The 15,778-nt window shown below is 31.6% G+C and overlaps 2 protein-coding genes across 2 annotated transcripts; one reads left to right on the top strand and one right to left on the bottom strand.

Annotated features, from left to right (window-relative positions):
* Positions 1-5,010: 5,010 nt before the first annotated feature.
* Tsp86D (Tetraspanin 86D) lies at positions 5,011-8,974 on the bottom strand. Its single transcript, XM_074113486.1, has 7 exons — positions 8,418-8,974; positions 8,131-8,334; positions 7,873-8,046; positions 7,641-7,772; positions 7,503-7,550; positions 6,290-6,406; positions 5,011-5,316 (listed from the first exon to the last, which is right to left on the bottom strand). Exons 1-7 carry the CDS (start codon positions 8,502-8,504, stop codon positions 5,245-5,247), a joined length of 834 nt encoding a protein of 277 aa, XP_073969587.1. The 5' UTR covers positions 8,505-8,974; the 3' UTR covers positions 5,011-5,244.
* Positions 8,975-10,328: 1,354 nt separating this feature from the next.
* Positions 10,329-15,677, top strand: LOC141446756 (vesicular integral-membrane protein VIP36). The gene is made up of 7 exons (XM_074113484.1): positions 10,329-10,794; positions 10,960-11,075; positions 11,188-11,385; positions 11,470-11,632; positions 11,911-12,074; positions 13,678-13,741; positions 14,452-15,677. The coding sequence occupies exons 1-7, from the start codon at positions 10,680-10,682 to the stop codon at positions 14,598-14,600; spliced, it is 969 nt and encodes a 322-aa protein (XP_073969585.1). The 5' UTR covers positions 10,329-10,679; the 3' UTR covers positions 14,601-15,677.
* Positions 15,678-15,778: the final 101 nt, after the last annotated feature.

The raw sequence follows: 15,778 nt of genomic DNA on the forward strand, positions 1-15,778 counted from the left end.
CAACGCCTGTAAGCTTTACCCAAGAGTCGCTCTCCAGAATTAAGAGTCTGATTAAACATACGGGTCTGGAGGGTGAGCTTTAGAGTGAGGGGAGCCACAATAGATCCAAAGGGGTCGCAGTGGCGTAGGCCTTAATTAAAGGCCGCCCTATTAGAATCTTGGAATGACAGCGTAAAGTGAGAGAAAATGTTATGAATGCAGTGCATTGTGAAAAAGCCATTGTGGCTAGGTTTTTTGGAGGGCATCAAATTATAGATCGTAAGAGCATCTAAAGAAGTTGGGGTGAGACCTAACTCTTAACAGATTCCCATGACATTCAATACTGACAAGTTTAGATGGTTGGATAATTACCAGGAGCCAAAGGAAGCTGTCTCTTTCCTAAACCTCTTGGTTAGAAGGATTTTTTTTTTTAAGGACTCGTAACAAGAATGCTAATAAATAAAAGGTTCTTTTATTTTAAAACGTTTGAAGTTTAAAAGTTCAATATCAATCGGGGAGTGCACTAAGATTTACACGAACAACTTCCAAATTAAACGCGTCTTTGCTGACAAATTTCAAAATTTAAGGAATATCTAAGTATATAGTAATCTACTAAACCAAGTATATCCTCAATTTTTCCTTAGTTTTATGGCAGACTCTTTTGTTCAGAAAATCAATTTAAATTGCAAACTAAAACATTTGAGAAGAATGCACACAATCTCTAATATCCATTTACATACTAAAGCATTTTTAATTATTGCATTATTATATTGTGAGTATTCATATAATTTATGATTTTTATAATCTGTTATTTTCACATTGAATAATAATAATAATATATACGTGTAATAAAAATTCCCTTATACATATTGTAAGTTTGCTAAGATCTAATAATAAACTTAAAGGAACATATAAAATTTACATAAACAAATTATGGCCAATAATTGTTATAATGTAAAATTGTGGATAGTATTAATTTCATTTGTTTAATAGCGTATAAGGTTAGTTTACTTTATTTTTAACCATATTTTTAACGAACAGCTGTTTTTAATATGTTATCAGGTAATTTGACTGTTATATACCGAAATAGTTCGTTTTATGTAGGTCCTACATCTTTTTAATCGGTTGCAACCTGGGGATTGGAATTACTGGTTTTTGACCTTTTTTTGTTTATGATTTAAGGCGCGTCATCTAAGGTTATTGGCGCCCGGAGCTTTTTTCAGTGCACTGGCGGCCTCCGGACAGGGTTCTCTCGTTACAGACAACACTGCCAATCACCGGACAGTGAGCTGTAAGAAGCTCCTAGGAAGAGAAAATCTAAGGGTCAGCAGCTGGATTCGAACCCGGGGCCTCCGAGTGGTAGTCCAGTACGCTAACCGCATAGCTAATCCCTTCCCTATAATGACATTATTATCCCATATTATAGAGTAACGTACAATTTTAATCAATAACATTTTATTGTCTTTTTTTTCCGGATTTTATTGTATTTCAGAAAGAAACATAGTGAGTGAGCTTCTAATATTCATACAGACAGAAAATAGCTTTTCTATCCAAGCTTAATTTTTTCCCATTATTTCCCATGTGATTGTGGACAAAGATTTCACTTAGAGTTAGTTAGCACAAACTTCAGCTAGCTTTTTGGAGCTTTTAGACTAGAGCAGAGGGTCTCAAACTCGCGGCCCGCGGGTCAACTGCGGCCCTCGGGACAATAGTTTGCAGCCCCCACCTTGCTAAAGCAGGAAAATCATTCAATGAAGGTAAATTGGTAAAAAAGTGCATATTACATGCTGCAAGTATTGTCCGTCCAGAAAAGAAAGGTCAGTTTAGCAACATCTGCCTTTCTGTCAGCAGAGCGCATTTCTCACCTGTCAAGTGACATTTATTATCAACTGTGTGGAAAAGTAAAATGTTTCAGTGTATACTCAGTCGCTCTTGATGAGACCACAGACATCACCGACACTGCCCATATCGCAATCTATGTTCGTGGTGTTGATGACAATTTTAAAGTCATAGAGGAGTTGCTCACAGTGATTGCAATGCATGACATTTATTTATTTTTTTTCTTATGAATTTGTTAAATAAGATGAAAAAATAAAGACATTTGATAACATTGGAATGTTTTTGTATGAGCTTTTCTTGTGGAAAATCTGATGAGGCCCAGCCTGACCCAGACTCTACCTCCAGCGGCCCCCAGGTAAATTAAGTTTGAGACCCCTGGTCTAGAGAGTTAGTTTACTCGTAGAGCGACATACAACACCATCCCACTAGTCTCTGTTGGGCAAGGCAAGCAACATACTTCCGCGAGTAAATTGGCATCATCTGATTTAAGGAAAAAATCGGATCTCTTTCTTCCTGCCTGATTGCCGTGCTAGTTTGCGATATAAAACTAGGATAACACTCGAGCTAAAGAAGTGGTTCCCCTCCAGAATACAGAACTGCATGGGATTCGATAGAAGAAGCCTCTTCATTTTATTATTTTAGTTTTTAACTACTCTCTCAAAAAAATAGTCCTTGAGCCAATCATTAACCAGAATACCTGTTGGCAGAAATCGTTTTATTACCACGGGAGTCTAACAAAGGGCCCAGACTCCTCAAGATCTACAAAACAACTACGAAGATCTTGTAAGTAACTTCTGTTTTAATTATTTCATAAATATCCACGCCATCCCCAGTTTACAACCTTAAATAGAAAAAAATACTAAAACTAATCACAAAAGTTGTGGAAATAAAAATACTATGATACATTGTTTTCTGAGGAATAGGTGGGTCTTTCACAATTAATATATTTTTAAAAAGCTTAGTTAATAACAAAAATAAAGTCAAGATTATTTTATAAATTAATAAATCTAGCTATAACATCTAGAATATTTTTATATAATGAAGCTAATATAAATAATTGGATTTTCCTTTTTTATACTTTTTATAATTACTTTTATCATACAAAAATTTGAGCTGTCGCTTTATTTATTCATTTTATACGTACAGTAACTTAGAGAAAAAAAAAATTAAAATAAATAGTAAAAGAAATGTTATTTGAATTTATTAAAATTTAAATACATCAAAGAAAAATCAAGAATTTGCCCTCGGAAAATCAAATATCTATTTCCTTTATCGCACGCACATACACAAATTTACATTACGATTTATACAAAATAGATAATGCTGTATAATGAGCTAAGAAATTTTAGTTATTATACTGAAGGAAGAAACCAGCTGTATTTTATATTATTCTTGGGAGGGCTTCATAGTGAATAACTTTAATTGGTCTTGTTAGGAATTTTGTAAATACTTGAAGATTCTCTATCTTAAAAATGTTTTCTTAATAAAAATTTACAATTTTCCTTCTTCTTCTTTTTGTATCAAAATAATTTTATTTTTTCTTTTGGACGGTCAGACAGTGAATATTGTCTTGCCCTCTTTGTATTGTGTGTATTTCTCAAAGAAAATTTGGAAAAGCACAACGCATTTTACCAGTCTAATTAATGTTTTTTTACAAGATGGATAAGCCACTTTTTTGGGGGAGGGACAATGATTACGTTTAGTGTGGTAGGATGTTGTTACAATATAGATCAAACTTAAAAGCACTCAGAATTGAATCAAGTTTTGGATCTCCACACGCTTGAGGGAAACATCTATGAGCAAAGTCATCACAAAGTGGATTATTATGTAAAACGAGAGTTCCCAACCATTTTTTTTTTAGGTTCCAAGGTATGGAAATAGCAGACTTCCAGCTTGAATTCCTTGTCACTTTTCGAATTGATTATCTGACCGATGATCCCGTTTATGGAGGAGGGGACACGTCAATAACTGCCGTCATTTCGCATATCCGATGGCTTCCTTGAAGAGATCAACTGGGTTTTTAAAGTAACTCCCTTCCAGTTTCTAATGATTCGTGAATCTCTTCCTCAGAATGTCTTGGAGGCTATTGCAGGGAAATGGTTGGCACGGTGAATAATGCTTTCTGACTGCTAGCTACCGTGGCTGTTTCTAGAACTTTACTAGAGACTTAAGTGCGTGGATTACAGCGTATGGAAATGATTTAAGATGAATGGTTTTATGGAGTGTAGGGCTAAATGGATCAAGTTTGCTCTCAGAGCTGTAAGAAAAAGACCCCTGCTGAAGGAAACTTCGATGCATGGATACAAGCACCTCTACTTTAGTAAAACAGAACGAAATTTATCGACACAAAACAAAAATCTACCATCATAATGCGTGAAAAATATGTCTCTAAATTTTTGGTAAATGCAAATCTTTTTTTTAATAATCTGAACACTCAGTAGAGTTTCTAAGGGGTAAGAAATATCTAATTTTTAGTAGCTGCAGGAAGGAGAGGTTGCAGAACAATGCACAATAAGATCCATGTTTAGTGGAGGATTATTTTCTAAGAAAGCTGGTGCCATTCGAATAAGGCACTAAATCCTCTAGAAACAATTTGCCACAGTCTCTGTGCAAATCCACGCGATAATGAACTACAAATTAGATCAGTAAAATTTTAGTCTGGTAAAAACACAATTTAATTAAGACTGGTAAAAATAAAAGAAAGAAACCCCTTCTTAAATTTAAAAAAATAATTACATTTACTATATTTAGGAATAGTTCATATTGGCACTATTAAAGTTCGTTACTAATTTTTTTTTTTTTTTTTTAAATCAAAATGAGGGGGTACACTATATATTACAATCATCGATATATATATGTATATATGAGACATCGATATATTCGATATTTTTTGTTTCTTAGTTTCATTTTTCAAAATGGGGTTTTTAGACAATCGAAAATTATGCAGAATACGAAGTTTTTTACTTTTATTAATTTAATAATTATTTTAAAAGTGATCATCACAACCTTCCGAGGAGCCTTTCTATTGTAATTATTGTTTCTATTTGTTTACATTTAAATATTACCTATTTTAGTCAATATAATAGGCCAAAAATATGTTTTCTTTTTTTGCATTCTACTATCTTTTCACTACTTCTATCGAATTTAAACTTCAAAGGTTATCTTTTTGTTCTTACTACAAAGACGGAAAGATTTCAAAATATTCTTTTCTTAAAAAATGATAGGATTTATCAGAATGATTTTTTTTTTTTATATATATAATTTCCAATTAGTTCATTTTTTTCCAGTAAAAAAAGGTAAACATAAGAAATTAATAAGCCTACCGCGTGTATGGCAAAAAATCTGTTTTCATTTCTTGCTTTTTTTTTGTTTTACAAATAGTTCCAAGATTTTTTAAGTTTATGGTACGCGGTAGGCCACAATATTTCATGAAGTCCATCTAGATTTCTGTAGATCAATTTGCCCTTCTAAAGTTTTACCCAAATAGATGACAAATAGCTATAAAATAAACAATAAAAAAAAAATTACTTAATATTTTATTAATCTTATTAACTTAATACTTAATTATTTAATAGTGGTACAAGTGTATTCCTGATGAGAAGTATTACGAGTGGGGAATTAATATCAATAAATACATTTTTTGATACAGCCTGAGTAAAAAAAAGATCAGTTATGCAGGAATAAACAAAATATATTTTAAAAAAATAACAGTGTTTAATTATCTACATACCACTTGGGGCTGTCAAACTGCAGGCAGATAATAAATATTTTATTATTTAAATAAAATGATTCTTTTTATTAATTAAAACTGTTAGATAAAGTCGCAACAAAGTTAAATAAGGGTTGATCGACAAAAACTGCACGGAAAAGCGTAACGTTGAAAAACACCCAACTTTGACAATTTTTTTCTCTATAAAAGATAAAATTCCCAAATTTTCTTTAAAATATAGGGCAAACCCTCCTTTATAACTGTAATTTTTTTTGCAACAACATAGATGTAATAGATTTCGAGAAAAAAGTTGCTGAAAATGAGCAAAAACGGCATTTTCAGAAATTGTTCTTGTTCTTCTTCTTGCTGTTGTTACCTTTTTTGTAAACAGCGTAGCGCCTAAACGCGCGAGCCGATTTTCATGAATGAGGTGTCATTCGATTCGGAATTTAATGTAGATGTGCCTTTTGGGGGTCTCGACCCTGTACAACGAATAGGAGAGGAGTTAGCCCCCTCCAAAATTATTACTAATTACTCTGCAAATCTTGGCCCTATTTTGTTAAGATTTGGTAGGTTAAACATATAGCATTCCAATTCATTTCTTTGGAGTCATTTGCGAAAAATATCTTGCTTATAGTATTGGTTCCCGAAGAACCTCTCAAAAAAGCAATTTTTCTAGGTAAACACTTTAAATAATAAAAGTGTCTTATATTTTTTTCGAGATCAGAGGGCTTTAAAACTTGAATTTTCAGTTAAACATACCTGAGAAAGAGCTACACCAAGAGCAACACCAGCTATTGTGTAAAGATTTCTTTCAGCATACGCTCGGACAACTTCTATGCATCCGCTGGTCCAAACTCGTTTACTGGCTTCCGCTACCTGAAAAATGTTTTAATTTTATTTTTATACTGAATTGCAAAACTCGTCATAACTGGATTAAAATTGAAGATCCCAGATAATTATATGCAATAATTAATTGTCACATTTAAGTTGCAAATAATAATTATAAAAACATGCTTCCACGGACTAGTTGGTATTCAATCATCAGACGATGATTCTGCTGAGTAAATTTTTTTTCCGAAGTATTTCCACAGTAAGAAATTTTCTTCAACTTTGAATCCCATTATCATTCCTGGACATGTTTTCTGTTCTTTCCACAATCCAACTCGATGTCCAACCCATCCTTCCAAACTTACTTCTTTTCAGCTTGATGGGTTTTTCTTCATCTATCTCAAAACTCTACAAAAATTATTTGGAGATACGAGCCATCGGGTTGGAGATGTCTCCTTTCAATAAGTGCTCAAAATAGGATCCAACCAGGAGTCAGCTATCCACATAATCACTTTTATCTAAACGGCATTTTAAATTTCCAGTAAACCACCAAGTCAACCAGAAAGATAAGCTGTGAAGTCGTCTATTCCTGGAAGCTAGGACATACATGTAACCAGAGATGTACGCCACAAAAGGTTCGAAACAGGAAAGGGCAGAGAAGAGCAAAATTTGGCTAATCTATCTAACTTTTTCGTTACTAAATATTCTATTCTACTAAAACATCAAAAGGCAAAGGTATCTTTCACGTATCGAAATATTTCTCCACTTCAAAAACTTCGCAATAACAATTATGGTTTCTACACATTTTTCTCAGTAATAGCAAAACTCAAAAGTAAAAAAATGGCAGAATGTTCAGAAGTTTAAAATTCTGTTTAACATCTCTAGAGTATAAAAACGCCAATCAGACGTCATTAAAATTTAAATATTTTGGCCGAGAAAAATTGAATTTAAAATAATTTTTAGAAGCGGAATCACTAATCTTCCAACTATAACCTACGATTGCAAAACTTGGTATTTGTCAACTAGAACTTGAGAAATTCAATTAGAAAGTTATTGATGGATATTTGCAGGTTGAAAATAGCAAGACCTTTTAGATTTCAGCAAAATCCAATATTTTTTACATCTTATTAAAATGTAAACTTACGGACAGTTTTTGTGCACCATATCCACACATAATGTTGATCAATCCTCCCTGTTTAAAACAAAAGAAAGATGTAAATTATTAAGTTTTTATGGGAAAATTAGAGAATTGATTTTTCCCTCTCTTTCTTGAAAGACTTACCGCAATATTTGTAGCATTTATACAACATGAATATGGTACACCACACTGTTCTCGGCTTGGAGAGCTACAATTGAAGTATTCATTCATAGACCAATCCATATAACCTTCTGAACTGAGACCACAACAATGAAACTGTAAAACATTTTACAGCAAATGCCATTAAAAAAACAGATATAACCACGGTCGTTTTCTAGCCAAATTAGGAGGAAGAACATTAAACAAACAGTATTACCTCTTTTTGAGCAAAATCAATGAAATTTCTCAAATCATCATTGTCTCTGTACTTATGTATTATCTTGTCTGTGAAGGATTCCTCAACTATTGACTGCATAGTGTGCGGAAAAACGAAGCCTATTATAGCAATCGCCATTTCCAGTAGAAAGAATATTAGCAAGCATAAAGAATACTGGAAAAATATTTGTAAAAAAAAAAAATAAGTAAAGAATTTCTTATTCGATTTAATCTTTTAATAATTAAGTGAACAACTTACGAATTTTAATAGACAAGTATTTTCTCTAAGGGCACCCACACAACCAGCAAAACTGACTATAAAAACTACACCACCAAATATAATCAGTACTAACGATATATCTAGAAGAACATCATAAATTGTGTTCACCGTAATCAAACCAGTTCCTCTCCATTTATCAACAAAAGCATAAGTCCCAATTCCAATCAAAAGACCTCCAAATAACTTGAAAAAAAAACATAAAAATGTTAATTTTATTCACTGGAAAAAATGGCTAAAGTGTTCTTAAAAGAAAACAAATAACTTACCCAAAACAAGAAGTTCAACATAAATATCATATATTTGACACAAGGACTGATATAGGTGAAATTGTTTGCAACTCTACGTCTATTCATGGTTTCTTGAGATATTATTCTTCAAAAACAAAAATAATAACTACCAAAAATTTTGCTCAACACTTTTTATGAATATTGTACAACATAATATGGAAAAGATTAATACTGAATTTTCCATTAAACGCATTCAATTATTATTTCAAACACAAAAAGAAAAACCCAAAAGAAGGAAAACAAAAAATTACTCGTAAGCAACTAGTTACAACTAAAGAAAAAAAAAAATGCTGAAAGTGCTAAATTAATTTATAAACATACGACACCGAAATAAAACTGGTTTACCACAGCAGTACAGTACTGACAGTAATAACATTGGATGACACTAGTATTACCAACTTCATTACCTAAAAATTCTTGAGTTTTTTGTTAGTGGCCCACCCCTTAGGACAAAATTTAAGTTTTTTCAATTTTCATTTAGACATTCATTACTATACAAAAAGTATCATAAGTGAATCTGCCGGAGCGTAAAATATAATCGCCATGAAATCATATGGAAAGATGTCTCGTAGAGGAGGAATATCATGTCACTGGTTGGAGGTGTTCTTTGAAGGAAGATGATCGCAGGGCCATCAACGTTTTAGTCTCCTAGGATTGTGAATGAAGGAAGTCTGATTAAAATGATTGGAATGCTGAATGTGGAAATTTTTGTAGGTGGTTATTAATAAAATAAGTTATTTGAAAAAGTATTTTTAACAGTATCTGGGGGTTAAGTTTAATACTTTTAATAATGTTTCTTATTACTATTGATTGAAATAATTGTAAATGGTAGGAGCTGAAATGTTTGAATGTACTAAAAAACCTTGCATCAGTGTGTCCAAAAAGAGTTTAAAAACGATGTTACAGAGAAGTTTTTTGTTTTTAAGAAAGAGTTTTGTGCTCTATCAAGAAGTCTAAAATTTTGAAACTTCTGTTAAGTTCCAATTTAGAATTGGACTCAAATCACAGTTTAGAGCAATAACGCAGTCGTCGTCAGCCTAGCGGTGAAGAAATTAATTCACCGAAAATTATCCTATTCGGCTGGATAGAAGTAAAAGTAAACAAAAAAATATTGTTTTTAAGACGTCGCTTAGGTTCTAGGATGGAAATATGTATATTAAAGTTACAGGCATATGATTCCAAGTAATAGTGAGCTTCTTACATCAATGTATTTCCTGACTAATATACAGAATTTTATCAGTATTATTTTACGGTCTAATACACATAAAAAATATTATTGAGGATTAAATATGTATCTACAATTTTGAAAAAAGAATGGTCGGAAGTGCTTTTTTACTGAAGACATTTTTCGTTTTTTATCCATTTTTTACCCTTCCTTACTTGGTAAAGAAAGTATTGTAGTGTAACGAATTTTCTCAGGAAATATTTTTTCTAAGGTAAAAATTTAAACTTCGTAAAATTGGGGTTTATTAAATAAATTTCTAGATTTGAAGAAAAAGCATTGGACCGGAAGTTCAAACTTTTCAATTTTTTCGCAAATGAATTTCTTTAGTCTTACTTAACTCAACACTTATGGCACTTTGACCGGTTTAATAAGAAATTTCGAATTAAGCAAGGTTCTTTAGAAGAGGTGAAGTTGAGCTGTACTCTAAATTCACTGGTCTTACATTTATATCAAAATTTTGAGCAATGAAGTATGTTAAGAATAGGATGAACATCAGTTCTGCGAATCCAAATGAATAATAGGTAGTTTAAATAGTTGTTAATCTTGCGCTTATAACTCTGTCGTGTTTCTGCCCAAACTTTTGTTTAAATACCTAAAGTTACGCCGGCCTTGGTCAAAGTTAATGCAGTAATATTTAACCTCGATTACGGTTATCTATGTATGTAATCTGAAAGCCTAAATGGTATTGATGTATAGCCGTGATAAGTGTATTAAGAATAGTATAAATTGAAAAATGATAAGATTTAAGCACCTCATTATTGGTTTTTAAATTTAATTTCAAGTTTTTTTTCTCTTAATTTTCTCTATTATCAGTACTATTTCTGATAACAAATTTTTAACGCGTCTTCTACGTAGTAGATACTTGTATTAGTCGCTCCCAAGCGGCGCTAGGTTATGCAAGTGTTGTCTGATGTTCAGAACTCTGAAGTCACCTTAGTTGTAACTATTACCATTTCAAGTGCGTATCTTGTTTAGTTTAGTTAGGTACCTTTTTGTTTTGTTTTTTTAATAGAAAAATGCTCAATAAATTATTGGTACTATTAAATTTATTAATTGTGGTAAATGTACTGGCCGAATGGAATTCAAATGATTTCATGAAACGTGAGCATTCATTAATAAAACCATATCAAGGTAAGGAAAACAAATTATTACAGTTTAACCTTCATTTGCATAACCTTTCATTGACTTTTCTAAATATACTGATTGGAAAAAAGGTTCTTTTTTTCCACAATTTAAAATAAATTAGGAAGTTTTTTTTTTTTGTTGAGAGACATAATACAATTTTTGACTTAATAGGGACTGGTATGATGGTTCCTTTTTGGGATTTCCACGGAAGCACTTTTGTAACGCCAAATCAAGTTAGGATTACACCTGACAGGCAAAGCCAACAGGGTGCCCTTTGGAATTCAGTGGTAAATGTTCTTGTTATATCAATCAAAGAAATTTACTATAGGAACTTGTTACTAGGTTCACTCATTTCCCTTTGGTATTCATGCAATAAAATAACTTGCTTCTTTTTTCCAGCCATGCAATGTTATTAGCTGGGAAATGCGAGTACAATTCAAAATTCACGGACATGGAAAAGATCTTTTCGGTGATGGTATGGCTATTTGGTATGCGAAAGAAAGAATGAAAAATGGACCAGTTTTTGGTAATCAAGATTATTTCCATGGTTTGGCAATTTTTATAGATACATACAGCAATCATAATGGAGAGCATAATGTTAGATTTTATTTATTGATTTACTTTGCTGTAACTAACATTTTTATTTGTAAGACTGCTTTTTTTTTTACTTCTTATACTTAGCATCAACATCCTTACATTTCGGCCATGGTGAACAACGGTACCCTGCATTATGATCACGATCGTGACGGCACGCATACAGAATTGGCTGGTTGTGAAGTTAAACTTAGAAATGTATACTACGATACCTCTCTATCCATTAGATATGAAAAAGATACACTTTCAGGTATATATATTTGTAATAGCACTATTTTGAACGAAATCAAGGTTTTCAGGGATGCCAGAAATTTCAAAAGAATGTAGCTTTTAAGAATGAACAATAGATCGTTTTGTTCCTTTCAGAAAGTTGTGGTTTTGAAAGTTCTTATAAAACTGTATAAATTTTGTAGAAAGTGTGTGACTTAGAACCTTGAGAAGAATAGTATGAGAAAGTCATGTTTGTGTTCACGATTTAAGTTTGATTATTAAACTTAACTTAAAAGAAAAATTATTTTCGTTATACAGTCTCCACGGACGTAGACAACAAAGGTGAATTTAAGGAATGTTTCAAGGTGGCGGGTGTGAAACTTCCTACCGGATATTATTTTGGAGTGTCGGCTGCCACAGGTGAACTTACCGATAATCACGATATCCTGTCGATGAGGTTGTTTGAGCTGGATTCATCTGATGTAAGTATTTTAGTGCTATTTGAAAATTTTGAAATAAAAGCAATAGGATTTGGAACTTAAATTTTATAGAAGTTTCTGGACGTTCCATACATTTTCCAAAAAAATTCAGTATGGCTCTACCTCTACAAAAAAAAATGTTCTATCCTAAAATTTAGAACTTACTTTTTAATCGTTTCAAATAGTTTATCTGATTACAATTAAGTATATTCTTAGTCGCCGAGGGCAAATATTGGTTACAGTAGCGTATTCTCCATAGATGCAGGGCTTACAAGCTGCAGTCTTTAGCCTTGTATTTCTATCTGTATTTTATTAATTTTGAACTTAACGTAATTTTCACTTAGCTATGTGAACTAATTTTGCAAAGTTCCTATTTGTAATTCCCCTAAAAGTTAAAAAAAAAAATATGCTAAAATTGATACCTTCTAATACGCAGGTAAAGTATAAAAATAACTTCTTTATTTTGATAGTATTATTTATTAAAAATTATCAATCAAGCATATTTTCACAATCTGTCATTGAATAGAATATTTGATTTGATTTAAAAATTGGACGTCCTATTTGAACTTTAAAACCTGCTAACAAAAATCAAGCGCAAGTTCTATCCGGATTGAATCCTGTTTTACCAATGGACTGTGCAAAAAAGTGTTAGAGAGCTGTACGTTAAGATTGATAAACAAGCGACCCTAATTTTTTTTTTTTATATTTTTATTTTTTTAATTACTGCAGCAAGTGTAGTGAAGTATGGAATCTTGTGAAGGTTCCAATTCTGTGAGAAATAATGTAAACTTTCTTCCTTCTTCACTAGGACACTTCATCCAGTAAGTAAATTGGTTACAATTCTTCTAACACGTTGGTTACTATTCCTCCTAATAGCCCGTAAATCCTCCACTCATTACCAGGTCCAGAATTTTCCCCAAAAATTGTTATTGTAAAATGATCTCCTGTGCTAAATATTTATAAAGCAAACAAGAGTCCGTTTCCTGCTCCTGAAATATGGTTCGTAGTTACTTGAAGGGATCCTCAAATACTAATTTTACATTGATTTGGATGAGTCTCTCTTCTACTGTGTTTGATTTCTGGAACAGTTTTTAAGGGTTTGTCACGGTACCAAATGAAGTCTGCATCAGTTCTGCTACATTATTGTTACGCCAGGAAAGATGCCTCGGAAACTCCTTTATTTTCCAGATTATGAATGAGCAGGTTTTACAAACTGACCAAGCTTCTAGTCAATGCTTGGCTCTGTGAAAATTTTTTATAATTTTTTGTCAGGATACATAGTGGAGTAGTTTCAAGAGTTTTTCCAATGATTAGCACTGGTTTCACTCCATAATTCCTAGTTCTCATGACTTTAACGTACTTGTCTTACAGTCCACAAGTGCTAAATTACTGTTTGGTTTCGAAATTTTAGTTCAGTGTGCTCTTAACTCAAGTTTATTTATTACCCTAAATACATCCTACACAATGTTTTAACTCGACTACATCTAGAAAAGTGACAATGGATCCTTTAGGATTTTACCTTCCTAAGAACATCTATTATCTAAACCCATCTCCCTCCATAATCTAATTTTAGTTGTGCTACATTTTGTTTTTTTTTATTTTACAGGTTATAAGCGGAGAAGATAGATCTAAAATTACTCCTTCAGCGGCAGTTTTTGAACCAGTTAGAGGTAACTTTTTTTGTTTTGTTTTATAAAGTAGAGTTTAGATAATATCGCTGATATCCTCAAAGGACGCGTGATTTTAAATTTTCGTTTTCATGCATCATCACAGATTTGTTATAGATTATTTGAAAGAATAGAAAGCCATTCCAAACAACTTAATGAAGACCAATTGAACTAAACTCAGACACGTTCTTTAAAAGTCATTACATACAAAAAGAAGGATGCAAATATTAACATGTTGAATGTAACTTATTGATTTAAAGTATTCTTTTTTAGAATTTTATTTATTTACTCATTGTTTATTAAGTAATAAGTGTTACATGTTCGTTCGTATGTAAGTTAACAATAATTATTTTCCAGCAAAAATGAACTTAAGTAACTCAGTGTTTCCTGTTTAAATTCGTGAGCCCCCCTCGTATAAAATATAACTCCAACTTCACAGTACTAACACATTATCTCTGCTAACAAAATCATTAGAGGTTTAATTAATTTTATTTCAATATTTAAAAAAAACAAAATTACTATTAACTCATTTTAATTAACAGACATAAAATCAACATTTCTTCCTATGAGAAACGTTCTTGCCAATGTTATGCAACGTGTTGTTATTAAATTGCTCACTAATCAAAGTTGACCAATAAACTGTGAGCAGTTTAGTTATAATAGTAACAGTTACAATAAAAATGATCGCATTACTTTTCTTAATCCAATTTCAGAACGAGTGGACGATGTAAAACCAGCATGGTCTGGAACGAAAACCTTTTTGGTAATGCTATTGGCAGCATTGGTAATTATAGCTTTGGCTATTGCTGGGATCACATACTACAAAGATCAACAGGAAAATGCTAGAAAAAGGTTTTATTGATTCCACAAGATCACGATGGATATTGTCTTCGAAGTCGCGAAAGGTGTTGGACTAATTGCGATGAAAAAAAAATTCTTTTCACTCTTACTTTTTTTATGTTTTGTGAATAATTTTTTATAGAGCTACAGAATTATTTTGACTTTTTTTTTTTAGTATTTATTTTATTTTTTATCTATCAAGACTGTTTGTATGTATATTTTAAATTATTATCTCTTGTAGTCTATAAAATTGAGAAAGAGTAAAGAGAGAATGTAGCTCTAGGATAAAAAAAGAACATCTAATCCATGATTTATTGTGGTTGAAGGGAAATTTTCTTTATTTTTAAAAGGCTTAAAACAATATGTTTTATATAAATATCTTTACAAAAAAAGTAAGCAAAGAAAATTTAGGAAAATTGGAAACTGTATATTTACTGTATGACCGTATACTTTGTATGTGATGTGTGAGTGAATGTGTTTCTATTAGGCTTATGAAATTTCAAGACTACCTCAGTGATTAAAAAGAAAAACATCACAGAGTTTTACGTCTAAAAAGGAAAATTTGGCCTCTTTATAATTTCATAATGAAAGAAGTGTTTATAAACTAATGATAATAAATAATTAATTTAGTCTTAACTCTTTATTTTATCACTAGTAATTTCATACAAGTTATGCCTAAAAAAAAAAAAACTAAAAATATTGACTTGTGTGAGGAGATGGCGAGAAATTGAAAGAAAACCATTTTTGTTTAATACTCTCTTTTTCTTCAAAAATTAATCATGTTCATGCATGAATAGTTATTTGTGGATTCTCTTCGACAAAATAATGTTTTGTAATTGTATTCATTTCAAAAATTGAGAGAGAGATAGAAATTGAGGAATAAATTGTATATTTAAAAGTTGGTGGCGATGTTTATGGCAACCTTGTAGTAGCCTTCCAAAGACCGGTGAGTGTAATCAGTCAGCGATCTAATCAGTGGGTATTCATTTAAGTTAAAAGTTAGTGTGTTCTCATTGTTATCGTTTAAAAAAAAGATAGTGAAGAATTCACTATTTGTTACGTTTTATTAATATTGATGAAATAAAAATGTTCAAATTCATGCAAGTAATTTTAAAGCATTACCTTAGTATCAATTTTACAAACTCATAATGTTTCTGAATATATTAACTGGATTATTATAATTTAAATTACTAGTGGGGA

Source organism: Rhodnius prolixus, unplaced genomic scaffold (genome assembly GCF_049639745.1).
Source record: "Rhodnius prolixus isolate KJV_2025 unplaced genomic scaffold, Rpr scaffold_7, whole genome shotgun sequence".
Taxonomy (NCBI): Eukaryota; Metazoa; Arthropoda; class Insecta; order Hemiptera; family Reduviidae; genus Rhodnius; species Rhodnius prolixus.

Coding starts and splice junctions, on each gene's coding strand:
- LOC141446756 (XM_074113484.1), top strand. CDS start 10,680: ATGCTCAATAAATTATTGGTACTATTAAATTTATTAATTGTGGTAAAT. Junction 11,386..11,469: donor ATCATAATGGAGAGCATAAT/GTTAGATTTTAT, acceptor TCTTATACTTAG/CATCAACATCCTTACATTTC. Junction 13,742..14,451: donor AGTTTTTGAACCAGTTAGAG/GTAACTTTTTTT, acceptor ATCCAATTTCAG/AACGAGTGGACGATGTAAAA.
- Tsp86D (XM_074113486.1), bottom strand. CDS start 8,504: ATGAATAGACGTAGAGTTGCAAACAATTTCACCTATATCAGTCCTTGT. Junction 7,551..7,640: donor TAAATGCTACAAATATTGCG/GTAAGTCTTTCA, acceptor TGTTTTAAACAG/GGAGGATTGATCAACATTAT. Junction 6,407..7,502: donor ATGGTGCACAAAAACTGTCC/GTAAGTTTACAT, acceptor AACATTTTTCAG/GTAGCGGAAGCCAGTAAACG.